Source organism: Euprymna scolopes, chromosome 17, assembly GCF_053919585.1.
Source record: "Euprymna scolopes isolate OS-2025 chromosome 17, ASM5391958v1, whole genome shotgun sequence".
Taxonomy (NCBI): Eukaryota; Metazoa; Mollusca; class Cephalopoda; order Sepiida; family Sepiolidae; genus Euprymna; species Euprymna scolopes.
In genome coordinates this window covers 18,066,072-18,094,049 of record NC_136498.1, presented here as the reverse complement: position 1 = coordinate 18,094,049, position 27,978 = coordinate 18,066,072, and the positions used below count along the sequence as shown (strand labels likewise).

The window sequence follows — 27,978 nt, the reverse complement described above, 5'->3', positions numbered from 1 at the left end:
AAAACAAAAATGGAAGAGCCACAAAAACAAAAAATCGAAAAGCAACAAAAATAAAAATCGAACAGAAACAAAAACAAAAAATCTAACAGAAACAAAAACAAAGAATGGAACAAAAGCAAAAACTATTGTCACATAAAATATAAATATTTCAGATTGTCGGTATTTTAAAGAGAAAAACATATGTTAGTAGCTATTTTGCTGTCTTTTCTTTCCTGGTAAATTTGAAGTCAACTTGATGTTAAACTTGCAGATAGACAACTAACAGAGAATAGAGAGTGGCTAATGCAACAAAAACAAAAACATCGACCAGCAACAAAAACAAAAAAAAGATAACAACAGAAACAAAAAATAGGACAACAACAAAAACAAAAAATAAAACAACAACAAAAACAGAAAATTGAACAGCAACAAAAACAAAAAATCGAACAGAAACAAAAACAAAAAATTAAACAACAACGAAAACAAAAAATTAAACAGCAACAAAAACAAAAAATCGAACAGCAACAAAAAATGGAAGAGCCACGAAAACAAAAAAATCTAACAGCAACAAAAATAAAAATCGAACAGAAACATAAACAAAAAATGGAACAACTACAAAATCAAAAAATCGAACAGCAACAAAAATAAAAAAATCGAACAGAAAAAAAAAACAAAAAAATGAACAAAAACAAAAAATGGAACAACCACACAAACAAAAAATGGAACAGCAACAAAAACAAAATATTTAACAGCAACAAAAATAAAAAATCGAACAGCAACAAAAACAAAAAAAACAAACAGCCACAAAAACAAAAAATCAAACAGCAACAAAAACAAAAATGGAAGAGCTACAAAAACAAAAAATCGAACAGCAACAAAAATAAAAAGTCGAACAGCAACAAAAACAAAAAATCGAACAGAAACAAAAACAAAACACGGAACAACAACAAAAACAAAAAAATCGAACAGCAACAAAAATAAAAACTCGAACAGTAAAAAAAAACAAAATATTAAACAGCAAAAAAAACAAAAAATCAAACAGCAACAAAAAAAACAAACAGCAACAAAAAATCATAGAGCAACAAAAATAAAAAATCGAACAACAACAAAAACAAAAGATGGAACAATAAAAACAAAAATGGAAGAGCCACAAAAACAAAAAATCGAAAAGCAACAAAAATAAAAATCGAACAGAAACAAAAACAAAAAATCTAACAGAAACAAAAACAAAGAATGGAACAAAAGCAAAAACTATTGTCACATAAAATATAAATATTTCAGATTGTCGGTATTTTAAAGAGAAAAACATATGTTAGTAGCTATTTTGCTGTCTTTTCTTTCCTGGTAAATTTGAAGTCAACTTGATGTTAAACTTGCAGATAGACAACTAACAGAGAATAGAGAGTGGCTAATGCAACAAAAACAAAAACATCGACCAGCAACAAAAACAAAAAAAAGATAACAACAGAAACAAAAAATAGGACAACAACAAAAACAAAAAATAAAACAACAACAAAAACAGAAAATTGAACAGCAACAAAAACAAAAAATCGAACAGAAACAAAAACAAAAAATTAAACAACAACGAAAACAAAAAATTAAACAGCAACAAAAACAAAAAATCGAACAGCAACAAAAAATGGAAGAGCCACGAAAACAAAAAAATCTAACAGCAACAAAAATAAAAATCGAACAGAAACATAAACAAAAAATGGAACAACTACAAAATCAAAAAATCGAACAGCAACAAAAATAAAAAAATCGAACAGAAAAAAAAACAAAAAAATGAACAAAAACAAAAAATGGAACAACCACACAAACAAAAAATGGAACAGCAACAAAAACAAAATATTTAACAGCAACAAAAATAAAAAATCGAACAGCAACAAAAACAAAAAAAACAAACAGCCACAAAAACAAAAAATCAAACAGCAACAAAAACAAAAATGGAAGAGCTACAAAAACAAAAAATCGAACAGCAACAAAAATAAAAAGTCGAACAGCAACAAAAACAAAAAATCGAACAGAAACAAAAACAAAACACGGAACAACAACAAAAACAAAAAAATCGAACAGCAACAAAAATAAAAACTCGAACAGTAAAAAAAAACAAAATATTAAACAGCAAAAAAAACAAAAAATCAAACAGCAACAAAAAAAACAAACAGCAACAAAAAATCATAGAGCAACAAAAATAAAAAATCGAACAACAACAAAAACAAAAGATGGAACAATAAAAACAAAAATGGAAGAGCCACAAAAACAAAAAATCGAAAAGCAACAAAAATAAAAATCGAACAGAAACAAAAACAAAAAATCTAACAGAAACAAAAACAAAGAATGGAACAAAAGCAAAAACTATTGTCACATAAAATATAAATATTTCAGATTGTCGGTATTTTAAAGAGAAAAACATATGTTAGTAGCTATTTTGCTGTCTTTTCTTTCCTGGTAAATTTGAAGTCAACTTGATGTTAAACTTGCAGATAGACAACTAACAGAGAATAGAGAGTGGCTAATGCAACAAAAACAAAAACATCGACCAGCAACAAAAACAAAAAAAAGATAACAACAGAAACAAAAAATAGGACAACAACAAAAACAAAAAATAAAACAACAACAAAAACAAAAAATAAAACAACAACAAAAACAGAAAATTGAACAGCAACAAAAACAAAAAATCGAACAGAAACAAAAACAAAAAATTAAACAACAACGAAAACAAAAAATTAAACAGCAACAAAAACAAAAAATCGAACAGCAACAAAAAATGGAAGAGCCACGAAAACAAAAAAATCTAACAGCAACAAAAATAAAAATCAAACAGAAACATAAACAAAAAATGGAACAACTACAAAATCAAAAAATCGAACAGCAACAAAAATAAAAAAATCGAACAGAAAAAAAAACAAAAAAATGAACAAAAACAAAAAATGGAACAACCACACAAACAAAAAAACAAACAGCAACAAAAAATCGAACAACAACAAAAACAAAAAATTGAACAACAACGAAAAATGGAAGAGCCACAAAAACAAAAAATCGAACATCAACAAAAACAAAAAATGGAACAACAAAACAAAAAATGGAACAACCACAAAAACAAAAAATCGAACAGCTACAAAAATAAAAAATCGAATAGAAAAAAAAACAAAAAATGGAACAAAAACAAAAACAAAAAATCGAAAAATGGAACAACAACAAGAACAAAAAATCGAACTACCACAAAAACAAAGAACAAACAGCAACAAAAACAAAAAATGGAACAACAACAAAAATGGAACAACAAAAACAGAAAATAGAAGCGCCACAAAAACAAAAAATCGAACAGCAACAAAAACAAAAAATCGAACACCAACAAAAATATTAAACAGCAATAAAATCAAAAATGGAACAAAAACAAAAACAAAAAATGGAACAACAACAAAAACAAAAACAAACAGCAACAAAAACAAAAAATCGAACAACAACAAAAACAAACATGGAAGAGCCATAAAAACAAAAATCGAACAGCAACAAAAATAAAAAATCGAACAGCAACAAAAACAAAATATTGAACAGCAACAAAAACAAAAATGGAACAACAAAAACTAAAAATGGAATACCAACAAAAACAAAAAATGGAACAACAAAAACAAAACATCGAACAGAACCAAAAACAAAAATGGAACAACAACAAACACAAAAAATCAAACAGCAACAAAACAAAATATTTAACAACAACAAAAACAAAAATGAAACCAAAAACAGAATATTTAGCAGCAACAAAAACAAAAAATAAAACAGCAAGAAAAACAAAAAATAAAACAGCTACAAAAACAAATAATGGAACAACAACAAAAATAAAAAATTGAGCTGCAACAAAAACAAAACATTAAACAGCAACAAAAACAAAAATGGAACAACAACAAAAACAAAAAATGGAACAGCAACAAAAACAAAAAATTGAACCGCAACAACTGCAATAGAGAAATGAGAAAGGATTTCTAAATGCATTAATTTTTATTGCGTCCTCTTTATTTTATTCCACGTAAAAAGATCGTTGTCATTTTTTTCTTCTGGATATTGCATAAAATATTTGTAACCCATAATGATGTCTTTATAAAAAATAATTGTACAATTGTTACAAGTTTAGATGGGCCACAATTAGAAGAGTGATGGAAGTCAACGAAGAATGGAAGAAGGGTATGTATAGCAACAGAGAGAATTACACAACAACAGATACTACAACAACAACAACTACAACAACAACAAAGAAAGATTTCTACAAACATTAATGAAAAGTGATGAACGAAAGAACAAAATGGAAGAGTTACTATTACCATCGTTAAACGCTACAAAAACTACTGAAAATAATATTATTTACAGAAAATTTGTGTATGTAAACGAAAATGATAAAACTTTTGATGGATTCTACAGACGATATGAAAAAGTTGTTTTACTGTGGATGTCAAAGAATAATCAAATGAAAAAGAAAGTGCGCTTATTATTCGGGAAATTGGGTACAACTGAACACAATAGGTTCGATGATTTTATCCTCCCAAAGAAAATAATGGATATGGAGTTCTCAGAGACAATTAAATTTTTATGTGAACTATTTGGGCCGAACACGTCTCTTTTGCACAAAGGAATGTAAAAGCTTCAATATAGTTAAGGAGGACAGCAATATTATTTGATGTTTGATAATAAACACTGTAACGATTTCAAGTTAGCAGATTTGACTGCAGACGACTTCAAATGTTTAATTTTGCACACAATCTGGTCTCCACAGAAGACGCTGAAATTAGATGCCGTGTATTAGCTAAATTGGAGAACAAACAACGTCTGACATCTAAAAATTTAGTTGCGGATCTGTTAAAGGTGACTCTAAACTATTGATGAATCGGGGGTTGCTCATATTAAAAAGATTAAGAGCAACCCGACACGCTATTCCCCACAGAAAGAGAAATATAAAATTATACGACTAAATATTTACGACAAACAAAGCACGAATAGACTAAATAATTCACCTCCAAGACCATGTTATATCTGTGGATGAACTACATTGAAAGATGTTTTTTCCCAGCGAACAAGAAGGAAACCTGTAAAAACTAATAAAGTTGGCCACGAAGTAACACGTTGTTGTTATGCCAAAATTCGAGGGAACCCATAAATAGAATAAAACACAAACATGCCGTGATGAAAACGGGAATTTACGCAAATATTTAACGGTTAAAATCTTTAATAAGACAGTAAAATTCCAACTTGACGAGGATTCCGACCTCTCAATAATAAACGTCATGCGTAGCGTCGTGTAAGCAAACCATCTTCACTGAGAAAGAAAAAGACAGCATGTTCCGTAACAAGTGACAGTTTAAACATTCTGGGTTAAGTGGTCCTACGTGTAACTTTGAACGGAATTACAAAGAAACTCAAAGTGTATGTACTGAAACATACAGACAACTTATTCCGTTCGGATGAGATTGAAAGATTCAACTTTTAGGACAGCAGTAAGATCACGTTATTTTGTCGTAAATTAAAAGGACCAACTACTAATACCGAAAAAATTAAAACAAGTAGTCAAACAAAAATTTTCGAAGGTGATTACTAAAATTAAAGCACAGTTCCAAGTAAAGGACAATGCTTAGCCATTATCTAAAAAAGATGAAACCCCAGGATGATGTCAGAAAGATCTAATTAACTTCGGGTATCATTCTCACAGAAAGTTCTTTTTATATAATACAATATATAGATACATCCGAACATGGGATTTGAAACCCGCGCCTCTTGTATACGAAGCAAGCACTCTACCAACTGAGCAAACGCGCCGCATACCAGAAAGTCTTATTGGCTAAGACAGATCAAGCATAGCGCAACTGGCTGTGAAATTAATTATATATTCTCTCACATTTTGAAACTTTTATTGCTTATTGCTCGTTGGGTAAGCTTTTCATGACGACATCTTTAGTGAATATAAAATTCCTATTAGTGAGACATCGGCTTGGGTTATAGCTTGTCATGATGACCCCATCCTTTGTTCGAGACGAAAATAGGTTCATTCCATTGTCGGTTTGCCTTACGGTTTGCTTGATCTGTGTTAATAAGACTTTCTTGTGTGTGACGCGTTTGCTTAGTTGGTAGAGTGTGTGAGGGTTTCGAATCCTGAGTTCAGATGTGTCTAACTGATTAGCCAAAATGAGGGAGAAATCGAGTCTTGGCCTTCCGGTTTGTTGGCTTTCATGGGTCTTGTGAGCTGCGATGTTGTTAGAATGTGAGAGAATATATAATTATCTGATGAGTTAAGAGCATAATAAATTCACTGATTGATATAATAATTAAGTGATTGATTTTGCGCTACAAAACAGATACTGTCAAGAATTGTATAAGTCAATTGAATTAAAGGAATAAATTATTAGATGGTCAACATTATGAATTTTGGAATATAACTTTTTGTCATTTATTCTCTCTCTCTTTCTCTCTCTCCCTCTCTCCCTCTCTCTCTCTCTCTCTCTCTCTCTCTCTCTCTCTCCGCTAATCGAACCAGAGATGTCTCGTGGTGCGGGGTTCAAATCGTTCGACTGGTATTAATCGTGACACCCTGCACTGAAGATTCCCGAAAGGATGAAACACTAGTGTCTGTAGGTATTTAATTATTATAGTAAAAATATAATTATGACAGCCCCTTTAAGAATTTCGTTTCTTATCGTTGAGCACTTTCAGTTGAATTAAAGTCGGTCAATTTAGCTCTTATGCATAGATCATCGTATAACGATTAGATCACTGTCTGACTGACGTAAATGTACATTTGAAAAGAAGATGTTTAAATTCAACGCTATTTCACGCGGTTAATGGTAGCCGAATGGATTAGGCCTCCACTAATCGAGCCAGTGATGTCTCCTGGTGCGAGGTTCAAATCGTTTGACTGGTATTAATCGTGACACTCTGCACTGAAAATTCCCGAAAAGATGAAACACTAGTGTCTGTATGTATTTAATTATTATAGTAAAATATATATATATATATATATATATATATATATATATATATATATATATATATATATATATATATATATATATATATACTGTCTGGCTTATTGGGATAACTACCGAACATTTATGTCAGTAATATCTGTGCGTTCCATGTTTAAAAATAATGCGTCCTGTGCAGTATCGTATCTCACTGAATAGCTAATTGTCGGTATAGGCCGCTTCATACTTTCAAGAAATTCCAGCGAAAACTCAACAGCCAGTCCTGGTTCACCCCAGAATGTGGCATTACTCACAGAAATCACTATTTCCATTGGTTCCAATGTAATATATGTAAAGTGGAACCAAAACCACCTTTAGGACTGCAAGCAACTATTGTAAAAAAGTAATAAAGAATGTTAGATATTCGTATGATCAGTACGAATTTAAGTTTAAAGTAGCTGAGCAGCAGCTTGGTTCCTACCAGTTTTGGCGAATAACAAACAGGGTCATGAACAGAAGTGTGTCCGCTATCACTACCATCATCAATAGACCTGAAGTAATTTCGTTAACATCTTACAAAGCAAAGCCCTTTGCAAAAAATTGTACCCTTAGCGATCAGAGACGCCTACCTCCCTTATTATCTCTTCTGACTGAAAACACACTATGCGACATATAAATACCTGTACGTGATGTTGCCAAGCTAATCAAAAACCTTGATTCCAGTAAAGCAACTGGCCCCTTCTTATGTTTGCTTGGTTGTATTCTTGCCATGATATTAAGTATTTCGTATACCACCAAGCTAACCCCCCCCCCAATAAAAGCTGTCATTTTTATTTTTTCTATAGAAGGGATGAAGTATCTATTCCGCTGATCTGCTTCTCGATTGAATATAACGTAATAGCCTTAAAATCCAATATAAGCAAGTTATTTTTGAAAACGAAAGTCACAAAATCCGATGTGGCATGGATATACAAACGGATAAATCCATCCAAGCAAATACACCTGATATCAGAATAGGTAATAAGGAAAAGTCCTGCCAGATTGTAAACTTTTCCGTTCCAGCAAGCCACAGAGTCAAGATCAAGGAGACGGAGAAGCGGAGCAAATACACCGAACTGGCCAGAGAGCATAAAGGGATATGGAAGATGAAGAAAGTTAAAATAAGATCTATAATAGTAGGAATACTAGGAACAATACCAAAAACTTCGAAGAAGAATGGGAGAGATTGGAATAAGGAGGATGGCTGAGAAGATACAATGGATAGCAATAATGAAAACGACTGAAATATTAAGGAAAACCCTTGAATGCGGAGACTAATACACATGAGCCACGGGCGCAAGCCGGACATATAGAATCTGCTACAGAGGTAAAACAACAAAAAAAAACACACACACACAGAAGCAATAAAACTGAAACTATAATTGTAAGTTAACCCCTCCACCTAAATCCAGAAAGCGGAAGATTGGCATCAACAAACACCATATCAAATAATCGAGAAAGGTTGAGAAGGATGGAAAGATCGTGGAGAAAAAGCACTGACCAGACCTCTGCTAGATGAGTGCGAAAATGGGGCCTTGAGGAGGCCAAATTCTAGTGAAGATGAATGGTCGCTGCCACTGAGAAATCAATGTTAAACGGATGTTGCAATAACGCAAATTTATGTGCAAAGGTTATTGGAAGAGTTATAGAGTACTGAAGATCTGGAAAGACTTGCTGTTACTCAGTCCCCAGAGAACACCACAATTGTTCTGAAAGAGAAATTTATGATGATGGCCTGTGTAACTGCTCCTAGTAAGTAATTGATAATAATAATAATAATAATAATAATAATAATAATAATAATAATAATAATAATAATAATAATACCCAGTTCCTGTGATATTGATATAAGTTTTTTTTTGTTCCATTGTATCCTCTTATGTTTTTTATTGTTAATCTGGATCAATGTATTGATTCAAAAGAACCACTCCAATCCAGATCACGGATTTAATATTTTCTAAAAGATCATTTATCGAAATAAAACGAAGCCGGCCTCACTTTCAAACTTAGTACACTTAATGCGAATATAATTGAAGTCTACATACGCAGTACACTTAAAAAGATATGAGAGTTTATATATAAACGCTTGCAATCACTTTTTCTTAATTCATTCACTTTTTCAGGGGGGGGTGGACGGGGTAAACGTATGTTCTTTCCTCACTTTTTGCATTTCGTTTTATGTTCAAATATTTATTTCTTTTGAGAAGCAAAAAATATCATAATTCCTGTCAACAGGAAAAACTTTCTAGTGAATCCTAATGAATCCATTCTGACGCGCGAAATCTCAAGATGAACGCCATCGCTTCTTCTATCCATGAAAACTGTTCTCACAAAAAAAGCAAGGAAACAAATTAAAGATACGGCGTTGGCCGAAGGCATGGAATTCATGTACAAAACTGTGACGTTTTTGCTAATCAAATGTCCTGAGACGTCGTCTTCAGTCTCTTCTGAACCGAAACACGCCAAGCAAGCTTGCTTCGATCTTCTCTTATTTGATTCACATAATTTTATCTCTCTGTTCGATGCGAATGTTGTGCATCGTTATCAACAAAGACGTACGAACACAAAACAATATAATATTTGCACTTGTCTTAACATTCTGCGCCACTTTTATCGCTTTATGTATTCTCCACCGTTTATTCGGCTTCAATGAATTTCTCAAATTACGGAATCGTTTGCTTAAGCTCAAAATTTAAGACGAAAACAAACCGATACGACTGAAAAAAAAAGCATAAAAAGATTTATAATTTTACAGCTTATCAGTGGCACATTTGTTACAATTGTATTTTGGTCAGTATTAGTTACACTGCCAGAAAACAACTCGCCATACCTATATACATGGCATATCCAATAACAGTCGAGAGGCATGCTTATTTACTAACCACAGTTTTCTTCATAATTATGAATGCCATTGGTGTCGCTTGGAGTACATATATAACATTTATCTCCATGTGGTTGGTTTTATTTATCAGACAGGAGTTCGATGGCCTCAGTGATTACTTTCGACAAAACATCCCTCGCGTTAATGTCACCTGCAAGAACGATTTAAGTCCGTCCGAAAGAAATGATCTATCGTTATTTTCATGGAAAGTGTTCGACTGAGCTTCAATCTATGGTCCCCCCTCGCCAAACTTTCACAAGAAACACTCGTCTAGCTGTAAACACTATCAATAATTTCCCCCACTCTTTATCTGTGCCTAAACCTAAACGTAGATTCCATGAACAAAGCTTCTTTCTTAGAACTGCACGCCTGTGGAATTGTCTTCCGTTTTCCTGCTTTCCGGCTGACTACAATATGGTTGTGTTCAAGTCTAAAGTAAATAAGTTCTTGATGAGCCGTTCCATATAAGTTATTAAATTTACCAAATTTTCATTACTAATGATTACTATATTGACCAATTTCTACTGTACACTCTTTAACCCTTATCCTTGAGTGGCCTCTGGGCCTTGATAATGTGGTGATGCCTTTGTAAAAAAAAAAAAAAAAAAAAAAAAAACTTTACGAAGCTCATGGTGATTTATGTGGCGTTTTGGAATTTCAAAATTACTTCGCGTTTCTTTCTTTCGGATGTCATCGTTCAACTTTACTTATTTACTTATGGACTTATCCACAATCATCTGGGGTCCTGGATATGACCTTAAACTATATCCAGTGGTGAGGCCCCAGCTTGCGAGCTTTGGGGAGTGTGGAGCCACCCTTTAATTACCATTGCTCCCAGGTCCACTCTCACCCGGAGTGGTAGTAGCTGTTAGGGTCCCAACTATGGGTTAAATAGCAACCGACTTCAAAACAACAAATATATTCGATTAAAAAAAAATTCTTCAAAATCTTTGGATTCGGCATTAAATAACCTGAAAAGGGTTGATATACCGTAAAACAAAAACAACCAACCAATCACAATCATCTGGAAAACTTCGAAATCTTTGTTTTCAATTTTTCTTTTTAAGGGGCTTTACAACCTCATATACATTAAAAGAGAGTATATTATTAAAAGCAAGTGTGAGTATTCTTTTCTTTATATACATAATGGTGTTTTCCAAACTAAAATATATCGTTTATTACGATCTATTTTGGTTAAATTGGTAATTCTTCTAAAGGGTTTTGTTTCTCGCAATATTTACGCACTTGTAGCAATTTATACACGATTGACGCATCAGTACAATCTTTATTAAATTATATCAGGGACAATCCACAGTTTTTACCAACATCCCTGCTTATCGTCCTGTGATTGTGCTTTTTTTAGCCTACAGAAAAATATGATGAAAGTAAAAATAAAATAGATAAACCCCATAATTTATTATACCATACCTGTTCACACTGAAACACTTATCACAATATTCACAATATTCTGTGGATCTATATTAAAACACAATAGATCACAATATTCTGTGGATCTATATTAAAAAACCTTGTCAAACTTTGTGACATATTTCCATTCTATGGAGGTCAGGCGCGAACCAACACCCATAATTTTATTATACCATATTTCTTCAAACTGAAACATAATTATCAAAGTATACTTACGCAGATAGATATGAAAAGTCTTTATTAAAGTTTGTGCCTATTTCCATTCTATGGGGGCCAGGCACGAACGCAGACCCCACAATTTTATTATATCATCCCTATTTAAGTTAAAACATACTTATCAAAGTATTCTTAAGTACATCTATATCAAAAACACTTGTAAACGTTTTTTTTTTAATTTTTAAATTTTTTATTTCCATACTTTGTGGACCAGGCGCGTACGCAGACCCCATAATTTTAATGAATCGCCGTTCTGCCAGATCAAACATACCCATTCTATCTATCATTATATGTAATCAGTTTTTTAAACTAATCAACCATATAGGAGCCTATTCGTGACCAGGCACACACACACAGACGTTCAGTTTTATATTATATATATATATATATATATATATATATATATATATATATTAAGGTATATATATATATATATATATGTATCTATCTATATATCTATAAAAGTGAACGTGTCTGTCTGTCTGTCTGTCTGTCTGTCTGTCTGTGTACATTTCCCTACGCAATAACTCTGTCAATTTTTAGTCTATAGACTCGAAATTTGAAATACCGGGTACTGAGATTTGGGAAAATCGATGTGACGGGTGTCAGCCAGAAATTTGGCTGTTAAGGGGTCAAATTTCAACGATTTGACCTTTAAGAACTCTACCAAACTCCTCCGACAATTTTGGGTCTAGACACTTGAAATTTTAGATATAGGTTCCTTGAACCTGGATCTAACTTAATAAAGTGATTTGAGCCCGAAACTATAAATTTTAAGGGGTCATAATAGGGGTCAAATTAAAAAATAAATTTACTCTTTTTTTTTTTTTTTTTTTTGCTCAGCATACACCTCCAAACACCCGGGCAACGCCGGGCTGAAATGCTAGTATATCTATATATCTATAAAAGTGAACGTGTCTGTCTGTCTGTCTGTCTGTCTGTCTGTGTACATTTCCCTACGCAATAACTCTGTCAATTTTTAGTCTATAGACTCGAAATTTGAAATACCGGGTACTGAGATTTGGGAAAATCGATGTGACGGGTGTCAGCCAGAAATTTGGCTGTTAAGGGGTCAAATTTCAACGATTTGACCTTTAAGAACTCTACCAAACTCCTCCGACAATTTTGGGTCTAGACACTTGAAATTTTAAATATAGGTTTCTTGAACTTGGATCTAATTTAATAAAGTGATTTGAGCCCGAAACTATAAATTTTAAGGGGTCATAATAGGGGTCAAATTAAAAAAAAATTTACTCTTTTTTTTTTTTTGCTCAGCATACACCTCCAAACACCCGGGCAACGCCGGGCTGAAATGCTAGTTAAAGTATATATTAATTATTATTATTATTATTATTATTATTATTATTATTATTATTATTATTTACTATAATAATTATTAAATACCTACAGACACTAGTGTTTCATCCTTTCGGGAATCATCAGTACAGGGTGTCACCATTAACGCCATTCGAACCCCGACAAGATTTATTATTATTTACTATAATAATTATTAAATGTAGACACTAGTGTTTCATCATTTCGGAAATCATCAGTGTAGGGTGTCACGATTAACGCCAGTATATATATATATATATATATATATATATATATATATATATATATATATATATATATATATATATATCAAGCACATTCTTATTCTTTTATTCCGAATATTAAATATAATCCTCAATCACACTATATTTATATTCAACTCTCATTTATTCATCTTTGTTTACCATTTGTTATTGTACCTTTACAGACTATATACTCATTTGGATAATTATTCAAAAACTCAGTCCAATTATAGATAATATATTTTCATATACACACTGCACTCATATTTTTTATTCCACGTGATTTACCATTCCAGTTTTCTTCTGCTAGTATATATATATATATATATATACATATATATATATATATATTTATATATATATATATATATTTATATATATATATATATATTTATATATATATATATATTTATGTATATATATATATATATATTTATATATATATATATATATATTTATATATTTATATATATATATATATATATATATTTATATATATATATATATTTATATATATATATATATATATATATATATATATATATATATATATATATATATACTAGCATGGGTTCCCGGCATTGCCCGGGTGTTTTGAGGTGTATGCTGAGCAACAACAAAAAAACGGTCAATTTCTTTTAAATTTGACCCCTAATATGACCCCTTCAAATTTATTGTTTATGGCTATTAAGTTATTCAGTTAGATCTATGTCAAAGGAATCTATATCTAAATTTTCAGGTGTTTTCAGGTGTTTAGATCCAAAATTGCAGAAGGAGTTTGGTAGAGTTCTCAAATGTCAAATGGCTCAACTTTGACCCCTTAATCCCAAATTTTCTGCCCGAAAACCTATCACGTCGATTTTTTCAAATCTTAGTAGCCTGTATATCAAATTTCGAGTCTGTAGGCTTAAAATTGGCAGAGTTATTGCGTAGGGAAATGTACACAGACACACACACACACACACTTTCATTTTCATAGATATACTAGCATTTCAGCTCGGCTTTGCCCGGGTGTTTGGATGTGTATGTTGAGCAAAAAAAAAAAGTGGTAGTAGGAAGATAGGCTCGAACCCATATCGCAAAGGAGGAAAAGTACGGGGTAAAACCTAACGTTTATGCTGTTACGACCACCGCCAAATCGGATGCGACATTTTTTTAAAATTAAGGCTAGACAATCTAAAGGAGAGAATAACTTTAAAAAATATCGGCGAAAAAAGTAACCCCCCCTGTAGAAAAGTGCCCAGTTGAAGGGGAAGATATTAATGTTTTTAGCCAATTTTTCGATATTTGTCGTATGATAGATCGAACTTTAAAACAATACTGATCTTGGTAAAATGCGTCGCCTCTATTGAAAGTTTAAGGCAGACATGCAAACAGACATACATACATACATTTATATATTGGTAACTAAAACTTTTCGACCAAAACTGATGAAAAGGTTTGCCCTATCTCTGAATACCCTTTATGTAAAATTTCAAATATTTAGGCCAGAAATTGTCTGAGTAATTTGGAAGAGACCGCCGAGGTAAATTTTTTAACTTTGACCCCTATTATGACCCCTGAAAATTTATTGTTTTGAGCTCAAATCAAGTTATTAAGTTAGATCCATGCCCAAGGAACCTATATCTAAAATTTCAAGTGCATAGACCCAAAATTGTCGGAAGAGTTTGGTAGAATTCTCAAAGGTCAACTCGTTGAACTTTGACCTCTTAATCGCCAAATTTCTGGCCAAAGACCGATCACATCGATTTTCCGAAATCTCATTACCCGGTATATCAAATTTCGAGTCTGTAGACTAAAAATTAACAGAGTTATTGCATAGGGAAATGTACACAGATACACAGATACACCGACACTTTCACTTTTGTATAGATAGATAGATAGATAGATAGATAGATAGATAGATAGATAGATAGATAGATAAATAAATAAATAGATAGATAGAGAGATAGATAGATATGTACACAGAGAGAAAGAGAGAGAGAAAGAGAGAGATGGGACTTTTTCACCAGGAAAACAAAATGACTAAACCTGTTGTGTTTCGATAATTCATTTCTTACATAAACATACGCCTATATATATCTACCTACGTATTGAGCACTTTTGAAGTAAATACTTAAAGTTTACGCATAAATCTATACTTTCGTATATTAATTTTATGTGAGTAAATTAAGTAGGTATATATATATAAATATATATATATATATATATATATTATGTAAGTGTGTGTGTGTGTGTAAATATTAGATGTGCGCAATAATAGTAATTTGATATTACACTCAGTTTATTCGTTCATTTTTGCCTAGGTTTCTTTTTTGTTTCGCATTGTTTTACTGTCGCATCACTTTATCGATCGTATTTATTTTTATATTTAATAAGTAATTCTCACGTTCACCCATTAAAAGTCATTAGTAAGTCGTACATCATCCATTATGATTGTACAATTGATGCAACTGATACACAGGAAACGAAGCTGTTGAACCTCATATAGTCATATGGGACACAAAAAGTAGCAAACCCAGTTGAAGTTAGTGTCTCGAATGATATCTTATACATCTGCAAGGGGAGATCTCAATTTTTCAGTAGTTATAAAAGCAATCGGACTTGTGAAAAAGGATTTCAAAAATTACGTGGCGACTATACCCGGTGAACTAAGTGCAAGAGATATACAAACAACTGCCTTTAAATTGGCGGTTAAAATCTTAAAGGGGCCTATCGGCTTCAGTTTCTGAAATAACGTGTGAATGTCAAGAATCCGGCAGGATCCTCCATCCGCAATAAGAATACAAAATAAGAAAATCTAAAAAAAATGTGTATTGTTACACAAACAAACAGCTCTTGCATGCAGCACGAAGGCGAATATATATGATTTCTATATATGCACGCACTTGCATGTATATATGTAAGAGTGTGGATGCAACCTCGAGATCACTTTATACTCAACAAACCAATTTCTATGTGTATTAACGCGTTTCCTTTCTCCTTGATACGGAATACTTATTTTGAAACAGCAAACATTTGTATTCTCGCCAACCCAGAAAGAAACAACTAAGGAATTGGAAATCCATTCTCATACGCGAATCTCAAGATGAACACTATCATTCCTTCTACCCGTGAAAAATGCTTCAACGATAAAACCAGAAAACAAATTAAAGATACCGTGTTGGCCGAAGGCATTGATTATGTTTTCAAAACTGTGACGTTTTTGCTAATCAAAAGGCGTACGTCATCGTCTCTAGTTTCTTCTGAATCGAAGCACTCCAACCTAACTTACTTCAAGATCTTCTCTTACTTGATTCATATAATCTTGATTTTTAATTCGATGCGAATTTGGGCCATCTTCATGGATAGAAACGTACGAAGAGAAAAGAACCTGCTGTTTGCACTTGTCATGGCGCTTTATGTCACCTTTATTGCGTTCGGAATTCTTCATCGATTGCTTTGCTTTAAGGACTTTATCAAATTACGGAACGGTCTGCTTAATCTAGAACTTTATAACAACGATGTAAACAAACTGATACGGATGAATAACACAATAAAAATATCTATACCCGTGAATTTGATCGCTGGCTTAATTTTAACAATGACTTCCTGGACGCTATTACTCGTACTACCGGAGACAAATTCACCAGTACGTATATACACGTCATATCCAATAACAGAAGAAAGTCTTGCTTATTTTGTCGTCTCAGTTTTCTTTATAATTCTGTCTAGCATCAGTGCTGCTTGGGGTAATTGTATAGTGAGTATCTCTGTCTGGTTACTTTTATTCGTCCGAAAGGAGTTCGATTGTCTTACCGATCAATTTCGACGTGATTTCCCTCGTGGTAACGTCACTTCCAAGAACAATTTAAATCCGGCCGAAAGAAGTACTCGAATTTATGAAATCTACGAAGCTCACGATAATCTGTGTGGCGTTTTGAAATCGTTGAATATTTGCTGTCAAAATTATTTCGGTTTTCTTTATTGTTTTGAAATTGTAGAAATATGCATTTTTACTTACGGACTCATTCATGATTTGCTGGATACGTTTGAAACTGTTTATTTGTCTTGGATTTTTATTTTAAACACGATGGGAGCTTGTTATTTGATGATAGAGAGTATCAAATTAAAATCAAGCGTGAGTATTTTCAGATTATTTATATTTCTTTTCATTGTTGCTTGAAATAATTAAAGATCTTCGAATTGACGAGTTTACCCCAAAAGCATGTCACCTGACCCACGTCTGGCCTCTAGTTATTATTTATCAGCTAATGTTTCTCATATGAATTTAAATAATCAACTAAATACTAGTAGGCGTAATCTTACTATTTAAGAAATAATATTCTTTTTTGTTTGTTTATTTTTTAATGAAATTGTTGGTGCAGACCATATTACTATATATACCATTATTTTGACATTTACAAATAAGACGCCTGCGGGATTTAATCCTGCTTCTAAATAGGAGACTGCCTAACATGTTTTTAAAGTATATGAGCTGAGTTTTTTACATTTTTTAATTTTCTTGCTAGTATTTTCATATTACTTATACATTGTTGTTCACCAGTATTTGCCTTTGAACATTTTTGAGTGAGGACTACAGATTGACGATTATAACTCAAAAGTCAGCCACCTAACCCGCTCCCCCCACACGTCTGATCTCTATTTTCTATTTACCTGCTAAAGTTTCTCCTGTGAATTTAAAAAGTCAAATAACTACTAGCCGGGGTACACTCACTATTTAACGAAATAATATTTATTATGATAACCGCAGGGCTAGACATATACAAATATGCGACAAAATGATAAATAAATGTCCTACAGAATTATAAGAAAAGAGACCGTATGACATGGTTTAAATATATATGTACGGACTGTTATATTATTGAATTAATTTGGAATTATTTTGGAGATGAGTAAATTGTATAATTTTTTTATTTAATTATTTGAACTATGATCTTCATCTTCTAGTTGTTGTTGTTGTTGTTGTTGTTTTTACGACGTTTCGGCCAATTATTCCTCTGGCCATAGGAATAATTGACCGAAACGTCGTAAAACAACAACTAGAAAATGAATATAATAGTCCAAATAATTAAATAAAAAAAATTATATGTGCGGACGTTTTGAACTTTCTTAACTTTTGGTTAATGTCTTTGTATTAGCTATTCCTACGATGGTACGTTATTTTCTTTACATAAACATAAAAATTAAATCTTAAACTTAACGAGAAAGATGTTTTCTGATACATTTGTAGATTAACACTTCTCACTGAATTACAATAACAAACAAAATATTTCTACTGCATAAATCTATGTAAAAATACGCTAAGATATTTCGTGTCCGTACGTACGTTATCATCCTTCATACACATGTAAAAAAATCAGCAATAATGATGATTAATATGATGATTCTAAGATTAAAATATCCAAATTCATCATTTTTAAAGTATATTGTTCCAAAATCACATCATGTCGTCCCGTCGGATAGCACAGTACAAGTTTAAATTTTCTTGGAAAAAAGATTTCTGCCTCAACAGAAAAATGTTTAACAATATGCTGAACAGCATTTTGTTGAGTCTCGCATTTCCTTACTCGACTAGATCGCAAATGAACTTAACTTTGATACATTTTTTTGCTCGACTAAATCGCAAGTGAACTTAGCTTCGACACAGCATTTTGTATAATCTCGCAATTCCTGTGTGATGAAAAGGACTTTGGTTTAAACTAATTAAAATGCAGTGATATTATTAAAATAATTCCTAACAACGTTTCAAGTTTATAGATTATTCCAACTATTATTGTCATCGTGTTTATTGTAATCTCACGTTTGCAGAGATGTAACATCCGGTGTTAGTAGAGTGTGTCTTTCTGAACTTGAGAATATTTATTATAACTGGAGTGAATTGAATCCGAATAATCGAATTGATTCAAATGATTAATGCCCATCTCAAATACTCTGAAACTTAATAAAGATATTCCTTTTGTGTTTCTTTTGATTAATTTATGTATATAAAAACAAGAGTGTTTCGAACACAAAATTTAATCTTTCTAGATTGCGGCGAGTTTCGAACTCGCGCCGTCTGTGTGCTAAACAACCATGATAACGATTACACCACGAAACCTTAACGACTATTTGATATTTTATTTACAATTATTATAATTGCATCTTTAACGCCGCAATCTTTGACGAACGCGGAAAAATCTTATGAACCAAAATTGCAAAAATACTTTTTTCTAAAAAATCAAGTTAAATCAAAATGAAATAATATATCAAATGAATCAGAAAAACATGAAAGGTATTATTATTAGTACTTCAAAAGAATTCATTAAATATTTGGTGAGTCAAATTTAAATTTGATTTTATATAATAAAATAAAATACGTATTAGACATGTTTAAAGCCAAAACAACGCAGTATTAAAAAAATAAACAGATATTTATTTTGTTTGAAATTTATATTGAAATTTATAAATTTATTTTGAAGATACACTTCATCATCAGTATGTTTATTTGTTCTTTTTTTTACATGTTGTTGTCGGAATGGTGCGTTGGTCACGCGGAATTCACGTTAGATTTTTATATAGTATATTTGGAGCTTCATTACGGAATAGTAGTCATCGCAAGTGAACTTTCTTCGACACAAAATTTTGTTGAGTCTCGTATTTCTTTGCTCGGCTAATAAATACGTGTTTAAAAAATAACATTTGTTTTTATTAATTGTAAGAATATTTAGCTGACAATTATTTTACAGTAATAAAACTAAGAATATTTATTGTTTGAAGAAAAATGATTGCTACAATCTTCTATATATTAATACCGTAGTACTAATAACGTGCGCACGTCTGTCATGATTTCCAGATATTAAATTATTCGATCGGGATATCCTATTTATTAAAAAGGAGGATAGAACGTGAAAACATGCTACAAACATTAAATCAGTATATATATATATATATATATATATATATATATATATATATATATATATATATATGCGCTAATTTAATGTTCGTAGTATGTTATCACCTTCTATCCTCCTTTTTAATAAATAGGATCTCCTGATCACCGAAGATGCAATGTAAAAAAAAAGTGTCGCTTTCGGGTCGTACGTTTAGATTGGTTGTTTCTGTTTTACAGCATATCACCCCTTTTCAGGTTATTTAATACCGAATCCAGTGATTTTGAAGAACAATTTTTTAATAGATTTTTTTTCAAGTCGGTTTCTATTTAACCCATAGTTGAGACCCTAACAGGTACTACCACTCTGGGTCATAGTGGACCTGGGAGCAATGGCAATTAAAGGGTAGCTCTACACTCTCCAAAGCCCGCAAGCTGGGGCCTCACCATCGGATATAGTTTAAAGTAATATCCAGGACCCGTACGTTTAGAAGAAAGCGTGTCCTTTTCTTTAAGTTATGTTTATTTTATTAGTGAAACCTTATCCCGTAACAATGGACTTCTCATAGAAAAATTGTTCTTAAAATTATTATGTAAAATGGTTGCGTATTTAATAATTTGTTAGTACCTTTAACGTAATGTGTCATGTTTATTTTTTAATATAATAGACTCAGAGCAAATTAAATGTCTTTTAGTTCTATATCTTTAATTAAAAATAATTATTATTTAAGCAAAATCCACGATTGTAATTACTTTTTCGATCTCTCTTCCTTAGTGCACGCTTTCAGCGTCCTAAACACTTTGTTCGAAATTAAGGAATTTTCAATTTCTAGTTTTAGAATTACACTAGCATTTCAGCCCGGCGTTGCCCGAGTGTTCGGATGTGTATGTTGAGCAAAAAAAAAAAGTGGTAGTAGGAAGGCAGGCTCGAACCCGTACCGCGAATGAAGAAAAGAACGGGAAGAACATGATGTCTTTGCTGTTACGACCACCGCCAAACCGGAAGTGACGTAGGTTTAAATTAAGGCTAGACAATCGAAAAGAGGTGATGACTTTAAAAAATATCGGCGAAAAAAGCGACCCGTCTGTAGAAAAGTGCCCAGTTGAAGTTGAAGATATTAATGTTTTTAGCTAATTTTTCAACATTTGTCGTCTGAAAGGTCGAACTTCAAAACGGTGCTGATCTTAGTAAAATCCATCGCATCTGTCGAAAGTTTTAGGCAGGTATGCAAACAATACATGCATACATACATTTATATATTGGTAACTGTAACATTTTCGACCCAAACCGAATACTCTTTATGTAAAATTTCAAATGTTTAAACCAGAAATTGTCTGAGTAATTTGGAAGAGGCCACAGAAGGCAAATTTTTAAAACTTTTACCTCTATTATGACCCCCTTAACATTTGTTGTTTTGGGCTCAAATCAAGTTATTAAGTTAGATCCATGTCCAATGAACCTATATCTAAAATTTCAAGTGTTTAGACCCAAAATTGTTGGAGGAGTTTGGTAGAGTTCTCAAAGGTCAAATCGTTGAATTTACCAGCCAAATTTCTGGCCGAAAATGGATTACAAAGATTTCCCCAAATCTTAGTACCCTGTATATCAAATTTTGAGTCTGTAGACTAAAAATAAAAATGAATGCGTCATTTTATACATATTTTTTCCCCGCCCCTACTTTTTCATCTCCGATTCATTGTCCCCCCCCCCTTCTTTTTAAAACGTAATTAAGCTCGATTTAGCTCTGTTGAGCGAGCTTCGAAACCGGTCAGCTGACACATTCATTTTTATTTTTTAATTTCACAATCTAAAATAAAGAATGTTTTCGAACAAGTTTAAATTTGGTCTTTACATAGCCATAATAAAATATATTTTTATAAATTAACATTTGTATTTATTAATTGTAAGAATATTTAACTTAAATTATTTTTATGGTAATAAAATAAAAGAAATATTTATTGTTTGAAAAAAAACAATTAAGTAATTAATTTCTACAATTGTAAATAAATGCAAAAGTGACTAATTTGCTTGTCATTAATAAAATTGTAGTTAACTTAAGATGATAAGAGAAAGTAGTCAAAGAATACGTAAGCAATTCTCGTATTTTATATATAAAGAAAGAAAGAGCCCTTGGATGTACTGTATAACTCTCGCTTCCCTTATTTTGTCCTTTAGTCCTCACATTCCATGATGGATGTTTCTCACAAAGAGGGGATTGCAGTTTTGGGGCCAGAATCTACTCCATCTGATACTCATCATTGGCAAGTTTGTTATTTTTTTACCTTGAGATACTATTTTTAGCCCCCAACATCAAATGGCTTTATTTCATAAAAAAAATATACTTGAAACTCTTCTTTTTAAAAACAGTGGTGAAATGAAAACGTTATTATTTAGAATTCCATTCTGAATATGTAGAGTTGGTGGAGGGATTTTTGTTAACTATTCTGTACTTTCATGTGTGGATTTAATAAACATAAGATATGGTAGAAATTCAAATTAACTTAAACATCTGAAAAATAAAATCTTGAAATAATCTTGAAAAGCTAAGAAATAGCACAGTTCGGTAAGAAAAGAAATACCAAGTTAGTAATTGATTTAGTATTATTAAATTGGTTTTATTTTAGTAAATCAGGATTAAGAATTATTTTGTTTGCAGGTAGCTAAAATAAAGTATTTTTTCATAATAGTATTGAGCTGGACAAATATTTATCATTTCAAAAAAAATATTATTAACAATAAATTATATAAATTGGTGTAGAAAATATCGTAGAATTTCCGCCAATTACACTAGTTATGTTTAATATTTAAGCATTTGGATTTTTTTTATATATTTGGATTAATAATCTAAATATTATTTTACTTGCCTGTACGTCCAGTGTTGCAAAAATCTATCATTATCGCAAATATTAATGAGAAACGAATTATCCCCTCTATAGTTGTTCTTTATTAGTTAAAAATCATTAAAACCATTTCCTCTCCAAAAATTTTCAAAAAAAATAAACATGACTGTCTGTTTACGGTTTCAAATTGGCCATTTTATTTTATAATTAAAGTCATGCTGAGAACAGACTGTAAGATTTTTTTAATAGGTTTTAATTTAAAAGTGAATTGACATCTGTTCCTTTATGATTTATATAAAAATACTCAGAAAGAAAACAATGTGTTTTGAATTTTCATTGTAAAAATTAACACTCTTATTCTAAATTTTTTTAAAGCAATTCTTTTTAACTGTAAAGGTTAAAAAAAATGCCGAAAAAAAATGTTTTAAATTGCCGTTATTTGTCTCATTTTATTTTTTTTATTCGTTTTATTTATAATGTGTCTTTAAAATTTTCAACTACCGTGGAATTTTCCCAGGTTCTGCTAGTTGTTATTATTAAATCAGTTTTATTTTTGGTTTAGAAAAATAAAACATAAGTAAAAAAGGTATTAAATGTTTGCGCGTTTATATGTAACTAAATAATAAGTCTTTATAAATACCAAGCAAGAAATTAAGAAAATCAAGTTTAATGCTTGATTTTAAAAATATATTAACTTACGATGAGCCAATGTATTAACGTAATCCGCCATTATAAATGCGATTTAGTTTGTTTGGTAATTCATTCTATTATTCTGAATAGCGATAATGTGTATTACGAATTACCAAGTAATGTGGCCGTTATAAACAAAGGAAATAAATAAATAAAAATCCGGGTCGGCATTTATTCCTTTTCAACTAAAGCTTTTATAACCGTTACTCTCCCGTCTCGATACCACTTATCCATCGTCCGTCGCGCTCGATGTACACTTTTCTTCTTCCTCCGACCGCTACCGGCCACAGCCGGCCCATTCTCGTCCTCAGTTTTGCACGTTCATTTTTTTTTTACGCGCACTTTGTTTCTGCAAACCACGTAATGCATTTTGAGATATTTTCCCACGCACTTATGTGCACTGTTACAGCCAGACTGCAATGCTAAAATCAAACTATTTCGATACCCCTCGCACATTGAATACAATTCGGAATGCAGGTAGAAGTTAAGTGAAAATCAAACAGCGATAGCTTTTAGTTATAAGATCTAGGTAAGAATTATGAAAGCGTATGAGCTAAATTATATACGCTCTTATATAAAAGTCACTTTGTGTGTGTGTGCGCATGAGAGTTCCCTCCTCATAGGTTCCGAAACGGCTGGGCTTATCTTTTGTAAATTTTACACAAAGCTAATTCATATGTCTGGCAGTGTTCTTAGATATGTTTTGTACAGAAATTCATTCGATAAGTATCGAAAATCGAAAAAATCCGATCTTAAGCAGGCCGAACACTGTAAAAGGTGCGTGTCTATTTAAATGGGCATTTGATGACGTCGTTTGCGAAAATTGATCCCATGGGCCGGAGGTTAGAACTGGCGACTATCAATTAGATGGTTGCAGGTTTAATCCATAGCTAGGGATGTGTGCTAGTCTAATTACACTAATGAGCTGTGATACAGCGAAACAGTACTGTATGTTGATAAATATATATGTGTGTGTGTGTGTGTGTGTGTGTGTGTGTATGTGTGTGTGTGTGTGTGTGTGTGTGTGTGTGTGTGTGTGTGTGTGTGTGTGTAAACGGTAGAGATAGTAATATGATATTGCATTAATTTTGTTCGTGTTTTCCCCAGTGTTTTATTCCTCTTTTGTTTGACTTTCTCATCTTTTTATCGATCGCATTCACTTTACGTATTTTACGCGTCACTCCCATTTGCATCCGATATTTTTGTTTATTGTGACAAAACACTAATCGGCTCTTGAATGCAACACGGAGGTGAATATACATGACGTCAATATACGCACGCACTTGCAATATATGAGTGTGCAATCTAACCTCTAGCTCATTTTCATCTCAGCCAAATACATTTCCACAAGCATCAATGTTTGTTTTTCCTCCCGCGGAGAAATAATACTTTTGAAACACCAACAGAAGATCATTTTCTAATTTACAGAAAATCATACCTCAATACACTAATCTCAAGATGGACACTATAGCTCTTTCAACCTGCGAAACATCCTCTCAAAAAAAGCCAAGGAAAAAAATTAAAGATACCTTGTTGGCCGAAAATATCGAAGTTCTTTTCAAAACGTTGACATTTTTGCTAATAAAATGGCCTAAGAAATCGTCTTCGGTTTCTTTTGAATACAAACAATCCAAACAAATCAGCTTTAAGATCATCTCCTATTTGATTCATATAATTTTGATTCTTAATTCGATGCGATTTTGGTGCATCTTTTTGAACAAAGACGTACGAAGAAAAGAGAATGTGCTATTTGCACTTGTCATGGCGCTTTATGCCACCTTTTTGGCGTTCATAATTTTTCACCGTTTGATTTATTTAAAGGATATTATCAAATTACAAGACCGTCTGCTTGATCTAGAACTTTTTGAGAACGATAAAAGCAAACTAAAACGAATAAATAAAAGAATAAAACCACTTATTCTGTTTCATCTGATCTGTGGCATAATTTTAACAATAACTTTCTTGTCCCTGTTACTTCTATTACCGGAGAAAAATTCACCAATTCGCATATACACGTCATATCCAATAACGGAGGAAAGTCAGGCTTATTTTATCGTCTCAGCTTTGTTTATCTTTCTGTGTAGCATTAGTGCTACTTGGGGCAATTGTATGGTCGGCATCACTGTGTGGTTACTTTTATTCATTAGAAAGGAATTCGATTGTCTCGCCGATCAATTTCGACGTAATTTCCCTCGTGGTAATGTCACCTCAAAAAACAATTTAAATTCTGCAGAAAAAAGTGCTCGCATTTATGAAATCTACGAAGCACACGATAATCTGTGTGGCGTTCTGGAATCGATGAATATTTGTTGTCACGATTATTTCGGTTTGCTTTTTTCTTTTGGAATTCTCCAAATCTGCATTATAACATACGGACTCATTCATGATACACTGGGCTCATTTGAACTGTTTTATTTGTCGTGGATTGTGATTTTTAACACGATTGGAGCGTTGTATGTCATGACAAAGAGTATACAATTAAAATCGAGCGTGAGTATTTTCATATCTTACTTATACTCCTTTTTATCATTATTTATTTGTGGGTATCGTTAAATTTGTTAAATTAGATGATTAAAGATTTTAGATTGACAACTTTGGCCCAAAGCTCAGCTACTTGCTTTACGTCTTACCTTAGCCCTAATCCTCATTCATTTGAGTGTCGTCTCACCTCTATTTCCTCTTTACGCGTAAACATTTTTCCTGCTTTTTTGGATGAAATGATTAAAGATATTTGAGTGGACAGAAAAAAAATCTCTTTAACGGCTTTTCGTTATCATATTATCTCGTCGTTGCATGATCGTTTTCAAGTCAGATATAAACAAATTCTTGTTGAGACGTCCTCTTAAATAATCAAAGTCTGCCTAGTTTCAATCATCACCAATCATCATTGTGTTGTCACACCGCCAACCTGACACTCATTGGATTCCTTATCCTCGATCGGCCTTTGGGCCTTGATAAATGATGATTCTCTCGTAAAAACATATTTAGATGTGCCAATCTATATCAGAATAATTAAGTTGTTTTATATGTTCGTACAGACATTATCACTTTTCATGCACATAAAAAAGCGCCAATGATAATTTCGTCATAAATCTGATCTTTCTAAGATAAAAAAAAGAAATACCGAACCTTTACATTTTAAAGTTATAAAACCAAATTATGTAGCCCTATGACTAAAATATTTTAAGAATAAATTCATTTAAAAATTTATATTCGTTTTATCAATTTTAAGAATAAATTAATTTGAAAAAGTAACATTCGTTTTATTAATTTCATTAAACAAAGTAATACGGGTTTCATTAATTTTATAAATCAATACATTTGAAAGTGACATTCGTTTTATTTATTTCAAGAATAGATTCATTAAATGTAACCTTCGTTTTCTTAATTTTAACAATAAATTAATTTTAAAATTAACAATTGATTTATTAATGTTAGAAATAAATTTATTCAAAAGTCACATTCGTATATTAATTAATAGAATAAATTCATTTAAAAAGTGACATTTTATTAATTTTAAAACAAAACTAATTTACAAACAGATATTCGTTTCATTCATTTTAAAAATAAATTAATTTTAAAAGAAACAACCGCTTTTTTTCTATTTTAAGAATAAATTCATTTAAAAGTGACTTCTGTTTTATAAATTTGAACAATAGATTTATTTAAAAATTAACGTTTGTTTCATTAATTTTGAGAATATATTGATTGAAGAAGTAGAGATTGTTTTATTAATTTAGAAATAGATTAATTTAAAAATTAATGTTCACTTTATTAATTTTAACAAAAAATTCACTTAAAAACTAACATTCGTTTTATTAATTTCAAGAATAAATTGATTGAAAAAGGTCCAGTTGTTAAAGTAAGATTCGTTTATTAATTTTAACAATAAATTCATTTAAAAGTGATATTCATTTTATTAATTTTAAGAATAAATTCATTTTAAAAGTAACATTCGTTTTCTAAATTTCGAAAATGAGTTAATTAAACAAAGTAACATTCGTTTTATTAATTTATAAATTAATTCATTAAAAAGTGACATTCGTTATATTAATTAATAGAATTAATTCATTTTAGAGGTGACATTATTTTTGTTAATTTTAAAAATAAATTCATTAAAATATTAATGTAATAATTTAACAGAAACATTCGTTTAATAAATTTTAAGAATAAATTAATTTAAAAGGTTATATTTGTTTTATTAATTTTAAAAATAAATTAATTTAAAAAGTGATATTTGTTTTATTGATTTTTAAAATAATTCATTTAAAAAGTGATATTTGTTTTATTAATTTTAAAAATAAATTAATTTAAAAAGTGATATTTGTTTTATTAATTTTAAAAATAAATTAATTTAAAAAGTGATATTTGTTTTATTGATTTAAAAATAATTCATTTAAAAAGTGATATTTGTTTTATTGATTTTAAAAATAAATATATATATAAGGTTACATTAGTTTTATTAATTAAAAATATATTAAAAAAGTAACATGCACTTTATTC

The 27,978-nt window shown here is 31.2% G+C and overlaps 1 protein-coding gene across 3 annotated transcripts in view; it reads left to right on the top strand.

The window, feature by feature from the left end:
* The window catches only part of LOC145297071 (uncharacterized), a 77,659-nt gene that overhangs the window by 33,993 nt on the left and 15,688 nt on the right, over nt 1-27,978 (top strand). Inside the window, exon 1 of one of the 3 annotated variants that reach the window (XM_080143301.1) lies at nt 15,511-17,190. The exons of 1 other annotated variant lie outside the window; for it this stretch is intronic. In XM_080143301.1, coding sequence (XP_079999427.1) covers nt 16,159-17,190 — 1,032 coding nt within the window. In that variant the 5' untranslated portion in view covers nt 15,511-16,158. Of the gene's footprint in view, nt 1-15,510; nt 17,191-24,724; nt 25,966-27,978 lie in introns of those variants that run through there. One more of the 3 variants, XM_080143302.1, reaches the window with a different exon arrangement.